General features: G+C 40.9%; 1 protein-coding gene across 2 annotated transcripts in view; it reads right to left on the bottom strand.

Annotated features, from left to right (window-relative positions):
* LOC109311630 (structural maintenance of chromosomes protein 6-like) overlaps nt 1-8,131 on the bottom strand; it is a 70,469-nt gene that overhangs the window by 6,829 nt on the left and 55,509 nt on the right. For both annotated transcript variants that reach the window (XM_019537371.1, XM_019537372.1), the window contains exons 24-25: nt 5,053-5,158; nt 3,426-3,578 (exon numbers count right to left, since the gene is read on the bottom strand). In XM_019537371.1, the coding sequence (XP_019392916.1) occupies nt 3,426-3,578; nt 5,053-5,158 (259 nt within the window). The remainder of the gene's footprint in view (nt 1-3,425; nt 3,579-5,052; nt 5,159-8,131) is intronic.

Below are 8,131 nucleotides of genomic sequence, written 5' to 3'. Positions count from 1 at the left end.
CTGTGCAATACAATATTCTGAAGAGTCCCTGAAAGTCACTGGCACATAACACCTATGATGAAGAAAAAAAGAGGGTCTTGAAAATTCCTTCATCATTTTGTCAATCATACAGGTAGACCTTAGAATCGTAGGGAAAATGTGTATATCACGTTATACTTGGGAAACAAAATATAATTCTGTAACTAAAGGCTGTACATACAACGCAGTACAGTTACAATCATCTGCTACTGTCCTGAGTACTCAGTCATGTAAAAATTGTCTTTCCAGTTTTCCAATGGACTTTTTTAAGTAGAGTGAATCTATCATCTGAAATTGTTTGGTTAAAGACCTTCATCATTCTCTGCAACTAGAACAGTTCCAGTGAAGGCAAGGCACGACATCTGCATAATTCAATAGGAAGGTACTGACTTAAGGACTTTGACAAAACCTTGAGCCTCCTTCAGTATGCATCTTAACTCTTGAAACTTTATGTACCCTACAATGGAGAATGCAGCCAAAATTCAGCAGAGTTTTGACTCCTTCAAACACTTGTATTAGTAATATAAAGTTGTCTTCCTTGTTTATATGCTGTCAGACCCTTCTGACAGTCAGCTCAACAGATGTACCTTTAATATGGAAAAATGTTTGCCTGGGTCTGCCTCAAGACATAGGGCAGGCAGGCAATTTAAATATAAGCTTATTATTGCATACATACACTGAACTGAGAAGGGATAGTAAAAAAATCCCCAGAAAACTAAAAGGGACTGTCATCCATTTTCAAAATCATTAGTGTATTTGAAATGCCCTGTTGCACAGAAAGCAATCCATGTCAGATTTGTATTAGTTTGAAAAATATACCTCAGAATTTCCAATCTGTGATTTACATTTCTCTAATTTATGAATGATGAGCTCTCTTGGTCTATCATTAACTTTTTAAGAAAAACTCTACAATCATACTCTCTTTCCCTGAGATCTGAGTCCAACGAAAAGCTTTTTAGCTTAAGAATTATGACCAAAGAACAACTGAATTGTACAGTGAAAACAGAAGTTAGGGATGTGCCATCTACGTCTGAAGAGCTCAAATGGTGTATCTCGCAAGTTTCTAGAACTAATCATTCCCCATAATTTATAACAGAAACCTGGGTGGAGAAACCACTGATTATGGGCATAAGCAACACGAAGAACGGTCACCTGAATTTCTACTAACAAGTTTAACATATGTTGTAAAATGGACAGTATGACTCCCATGGCAGGATCCTTTGATAACGAATTATGTTCTAAATTAAGTTTAGATATGGGCGAGAGTTCCAGATACCTTCTATAGGTTTTTTTCTTCTGTCTCTTAAAGCTCACTGCCAGTTATTCCTAGTCAGTCACCATGCAAAATACTAGAACTAAGGGGCGCTGTGACGGGGAACCCTGGCCCTCTTAATGAAAAGCAGCATGACCCCTTGGCAGGCAGGGTTTTTGTAGCACAGGCAGCCAGCAGAGTGGGGGTTAAAGAACAGCCCTGTAGCCAGGTCAGCTGACAGGGGCATCACATGACTGGAAGAGGGCTCAGGCTCAGCTTTGTAAGCCCTGGGCTGAAGCTGGTCAAGGATGACAGCCTGAGACTAATGGAGGGAGGAGCTCCATGCAGCAGCACAGCAGGGCTCCTGCATCTAAAGTGGGACTAGAAGGAAGCAGCTCTGCAGGCCTGGGAACAAGGGACTTACCTGGGGCAGAGAGACTTGTTATGCAGGCAAGTGGCCTTTATTTTTCATTAAGCCCAGTGAGGGTTTGGGTGCCCACCAGAAAGCTGAGGTGTTTTGATTTCAGTTACACTGGAGGCTTAGGTTTGGGATGAAGGCAGGAATGGGCAATTATTTCGGCTGCAGGGCCACTTAATGAGTTCTGGTGAGCTGTCCAGGGCCGCACACACAAAATCTTTCCGAAAATATAATTTTAACAAATTATAGATAAGAAGCAAATCATATACTAAAAATCAAACACCTACTATATTATATTTTAACTTTATTTCAAAAAATAACTTTTGTCCTGATTGATGTTTTGAGTACTGTATATAGAGGCGACTACAGAATAGCTCCAAATAAAGTCTTACTCTTGTACATTGTGGGGGTGCGTGCAGCAGAGCTCATCTGGGCAGTGCAGTGCAGGTGCTGTCCAGTCCATTCCCCTCTTCCCCCATGCCTACCTGGGCCTATCTGCACCATGCTCCTGCTGGCATCCGCCCTGCGCCCACCAAACAGCACCACCCCCTGCCAGGCAGCTGCATACACTGGCTGGGTTCCTCACAGAGCAGCTGTAGCCACCTGGGTATAGCCTGGGTCTGGTCCAGCCACACAAGGGAACTTGGCTTGGCCCAACCCTGATCCAGCCGCACAGCGCAGAAAGGTGGTTGGTCCCGCTCCAACAAGGCTCCGTAGGATAGGGAGAGGGCTTGGCCTAGTCCAGCCTTGTGGGGGAAGGGGACATGACCCAACCCCATGAGAGGACGAGGGGATGCCCTATCCCCAGCCTGGCTGGTTTGGGAAGAAGGGGACATGGCCCAGCCCCATGTGGGTGGGACAGGGGACGTGAGCTGGCCCTGGGAAGAGGGCAATGTCTGGCCCCGCAATGAGAAGGAGGTGCAGCCTGCTGCATGGCAGGAAGAGAGCATGACCCAACCCCAATCTGGATATGTGCGAATGGGGCTGTGGCCCGGTTCTTACCCACCCCACAGGACCTAAGGTTTTGACCAAAGCGAAGGGTGGCAATACTGCCACTGCTCCTCTATTGCCAAATTTCCTGACCTGCGGGGAGCCCTGTGGGCTGCATTCAAAGTCTCTGTGAGTCACATTTGGTTCACTGGCCAGAGGTTAAGCACCCCTGGTTTGACTTCTCCCTAGTTCAATAAGGGACTAGACAAATTCATGAATGATAGATCCATTAACAGCTATTAAACAGGCAGGAATGTAGCCTCTGACATCCCAAAACCAATTATGGTGGATGGCAGGGGGGTAGGATACTCTAGCTACACCCTTTTCATATGCTTTCCCTCAAAAAGCATCTACTATTGCCATTATCAAACACAGGAGACTAGGCTAGATGGACTACTGGTCTGACCCAGTGTCATATAATTTGGTATTATTTAAACAGGAAATAGATCTTATTTTTCTTATTTACTGTATTTACTTGAATGCAAAATGAAATATTTTCCCTCCATTTAATATGCAGGGTAGACCCTCATTTTAGATTCCAGTACAAGATGGAGTCTGATGGAGAGAGGCATATATAAATGCCAGGAGGGCAAAGATTACAAGAGGGAGAAGGGGGGCAGACAGAAGGCATTCAGAGGGCAGGCAGGGGAGGAAGTTGGGGGAAAGGGGACAGGTAGAAGGGAACAAGTTGTTGGGAAGGCAAGGGGCAGGGATCAAGCTGCTTGACCCCCTCCTCCCACCACCTACCATGTAGACATCAAATTCATCCAAACATCTGAAAGGAGATTCAGTAATGGCCCACAGTGAAAGAACGAAACAAACTGTTGACAAGGAACGTTCACCTCCTGATAGAGATCTTGTGTCATGCGAAGCAGCCTTGTCTCCCTTTCCAAGCTGGACCTGTAATTAAGCATTCATTTAACTGGTAAATAAAAATATACTTTAATGTTATAAAATTAACACTTAATAAAACAATACATACTATATTGTAAACAACAACCCCAATGTTTTCTAAGGAGTTTATAAATTTCAACATGCATGTGTCACAACGAAACTAAAACCATTAAATTGTATTCAATTTTGGAAAACATTTTTAAGGTCATTAGACATGAATTATCCACTGCTGAAGAAATCATGGAACAGAATTAATTTAAACCAGTAACTTCCCATGTAACTTCCTGATCAATTTCTGTTTTTACTAATTACTAAGTTCCTGAACTAATGTAGTTACGTTACTAGCAAATCCAAATGATCCAAGTGTAACAGAGAACTGCTTTATCAATGGTGTTTTAACAAAGAACAGTTCCTCTGAAATCATAAATTAAATGAAAAAAACAGCCCTTTTAATTGTATTCTAAAGCTCTTAAACAGTACAAGAAGTCTGCTTTTATTATGTATCTTCAAAAATACATGGGTAAACTTAATGTGATTTCTGTTAACTTTTTAAAAACAAAGTATTTTATATATTTTTCTTTCTTAGCTTTCAGGACAAATTTAGGATTCTTTGTTTTCCCTGCAAGAATTAGAATCACTCAATAAAATGCATCAATAAGACCAAAGTGAGTCCATGACGGAAGCCAACACTATGTTCTACCTGTGTCTGAGTTTATGTACTCTAGCAGCAGGAAGATAATTCAGAACTGTTTTAAAATATAGGACAAGTAGTAACTTTTGTATGTTATTATATAACAGAGGAAAATATTTTGATTTAATGAGTAAACAAATATACCGATCAAATTTATAAGTAAATGTTTATTATTTGATCTTCATCTCCTACCAAATATGACAAACTGTAACTGATTCATGCAAGAAACTAGCTACAAAAAGGTGGGGTGCCATCCACTGACAAGCTATTAACGGTAAATGTGAGTACAGTATTTCTAGGACGTTCCGCTAATGTGCCAAATGTGCAATAGCTACTCCTCTTAATTTTCCTAGTTATTAAAAATTAGCATACAAATAGAGAAAGAAAGAAAGATTATATATTTACTACATTTTTGTACTTTACCCTTTAAATTTACATTTAAATATATTCTAATAATAGGTCTTTTTTATACCCCCTGCCTTTTTTATTCCTATAACAGCTCACCCCATTTCTTCTATACCTGAAGTTCTAATCCTCTGACAATCAACCTGCCATACCTGATGTCAAAGAATAATATTATATGAGCTTGGCTATGAAATGGAAAGCAAGAGCAGTAAAATAATCTAAAAAACCACTGTTTTATGCAAAACTGTATTTATAAAGGAAAGGAACTAAAGTATATGAGGTAACTGAGCAGAATTTTTCTTTACAGTTAAATTTCCATGACAAATTAAATATTGTTAAATTCAATTTTAGGTAACTATTTATGAAGAAGAAATGAAAACTTACTATTATTGAAAGTGTTTCATTGTTGTGGTCAAAAACTAATTCTCCAGAGTAATCTCGATTCTTTAGGAACTCGCCAAAGCTGTACTTGCATCGCAAAGTAAGGGACCTTTTCATTTAAATTATGCAAATAAACATTAGGTTAATATTTTTTTTAAAAGACAAGGAAAAGATAAGAACATCACAGATTTTTAGCCAATAAGTACCCATTAAGTATTTAAGAAATAATACATACACAAAAATGCAGTACAATTATAATCCTCCACTACTGTCCTGAGCACTCAGTCATGTAAAAATTATCTTCCCAGTATTCCAATGGACTTTATATTTAAATCGAGTAAATCTATAATCTGAATAATATGCTAGTAATTTACATATATCATATTTTATCACATAGCACATGGGCATCCCTGCCACAATCAGCCCTTTAAAATTTAGATGTGTATTTTAAGCAGTGAAACTGATTTTTCTTCACTGGAATAGAATCACGGTGGGAAATAGCATGCAGACACTGACTCCTGGCTATCAAGATGGTTACCACTTCTCCCTGGGGCAAAGAGCAGGGGCAAAGCTTAACCTTCTCCTAACCACTGGTAAGGCAACAGCTTTTGGTGGACGAACCACTGAGCTACCTGAGAGAGAGTGAGCTGCTGCATGAAGTCTGTACTCTGATGAAGCTTGAGGTATGAAAAGAGCACTTTTTATTTACAGGATAAATAAATAAAATACATTTACAGCAAATAAAATCATTTACTGTAAAGAACTATTTATAATAAGTAGTAGTCTTACTACTGCCCTTGCAAGAATCTGGGATCTAGCCTTTTTTGCTGTCTTTGTATACCAGGAAGTTCTTGCTGCATCACCCAAACCATTTCTGATGGTGCCACCTATTTCACACAGTTAGCTATGACTCTGAAAAAATATATTTTTTCTATATTCTGTCTTCCAAAAACAAGGTGTGTGTTTTATCAGGGGGCAGAGATGTGTGGTATGCAAGGAAATATGATTTGACATACAAGATAGAATGGTGTTATATATGATAGAATCACATCATATGCCTGACAGACAGGTGTATGAGTGGTCAGGTATTGCAACACACTACCTAACAAGTTGTGGAATCTCCATGCTTGGAAACTTGGCTGAGCTGGTTTAAGTCAGGGATGATCCTGCCTTGAGCAGGGGGCTAGACAACATGACCTTCTCAGGTCTCTCTCCCATCCCTACTTTGCCATGATCCTAAGTAAGCAAAGGACAAAATTAGGAAATCTAACCCTATGTACCTTCTCTTTCCCTTCCTAGACACATTCATTCAATTACTAAAACACATCACAATTTAAAGGCTCTCAATTACATCATCGACTCCAAGATGAACATGGGCCGGCAGTGTGGAGAGGCAGTAAGGAAGGCCAACCGCACCTTGGCATGCATCCACAGATGCATCTCGAGCAGGTCCAAGGAGGTGATCCTCCCCCTCTATGTGGCACTGGTCAGGCTGCAGCTGGAGTATTGCGTCCAGTTCTGGGCGCCACACTTCAAGAGTGATGTCGACAGCATGGAGAGGGTCCAGAGGAGGGCCACTTGTATGATCAGGGGACAACAGGGCAGGCCCTATGAGGACAGGCTACGGGACCTGAACCTGTTCAGCCTCCAAAAGAGAAGGCTGAGGGGGGATCTTGTGGCCTGTTATAAACTAGTCAGGGGGGATCAGCAGGCACTGGGGGAGTTACTGTTCCCCCAAGCACCGCCAGGAGTGACCAGGAATAACGGTCACAAGCTGGCAGAGGGTAGGTTTAGGTTAGATATCAGGAGGCGCTACTTCACAGTCAGGGCGGCTAGGGTCTGGAACCAGCTTCCAAGAGAAGTGGTGCAGGCTCCTACCCTGGGGGTGTTTAAGAGGAGGTTAGATGAACATCTTGCTGGGGTCATTTGACCCCAGCACTCTTTCCTGCCATGGTAGGGGGTTGGACTAGATGATCTGGTCAGGTCCCTTCTGACCCTAGAAACTATGAAACTATGAAACTACAGTAAGCTAGAGTTCAAACATCTACAAGTTCATCATAACTAGACAAAAGACATGACTTCTCCCCCAATCCTATCACTACCATCCAATCTGCATAATTCTGGAGGTATAGCAGGGAAGGGAGAATCCACTCACTCATGTCTGGAGAAGGAGTGATTAGAGTATTTCTATTGTTATAGTTATTGTGTGTTGTCTTTGTGAGAGAGTTTAGTGGTGAAGTGTGCATGTGTGCACAGACCAACATGAAATACATAGAGCCATTAATTTGCATTTGCGTGCTTTATTGCTCCTTGTGTTGGCTATATTATATCCACAACTTTAACTCACACAGCTGCCACAACAACCCAACATAGTTTTGTATATTCATTTCTCATATTTGTTAACCCTAATTAGAAAAGGTAATCCTATCTACACTAATGGCTACTTTTACAAAGAGGAATACTTGCTTCTAAACTCCTTTCCAATAGAACTCATTAGTCTGTCACCGACCCTATTCTTTGTGATTGATTCCATTGGTTCAGAAGAGAAGCTTTTCAGATTATGAAAAAGCAGTTGCTTACATGAAACTCTGGAGCGCCTAAGATGGTTGAATAGTTGCACAAAGATGAACAGCTTTCAAACTATACTGCTTACTCTGTCAAGGTTTTGTTCTTCTTAGGAACATTCACTTGCTCTGAGATGGAGTTATGCATCTTTTACATGTAGGAGTGGTTAGCCACGTTAGTCTATTAATCTAAAATATTAGGGAGCATACTGTGAAGAACACTTACTATAACTCACTGGTCTTCTCCCACTCTATCGCTCAGAAGAGGCCCAAGTTCCATTACACTAACCAAGGAGGGGAAAGCTGAGAGATGAGTATCTTTCCTCTTAGGGAAGAACCTACATATTTTCAGTGCCCACTCTGAAAGGGAGAGTGATCAGTACTGGAGATTTCCTCTTTTAGATTATGTTCAATAATTAGTGCTTTAGATATGATTATTCTCAATGAAGAAAACAATGCAAAGACTGCCTTATTATTACAGGCAGTAAGAAGGAACTAAGATGACGGCTAGTCCTGCT

The sequence above is a fragment of the Crocodylus porosus genome, unplaced genomic scaffold (assembly GCF_001723895.1).
Source record: "Crocodylus porosus isolate Cpor-Errol unplaced genomic scaffold, CroPor_comp1, whole genome shotgun sequence".
In the NCBI taxonomy this organism is placed as follows: domain Eukaryota; kingdom Metazoa; phylum Chordata; order Crocodylia; family Crocodylidae; genus Crocodylus; species Crocodylus porosus.
This window is presented reverse-complemented; position numbering and strand designations above follow the sequence as displayed.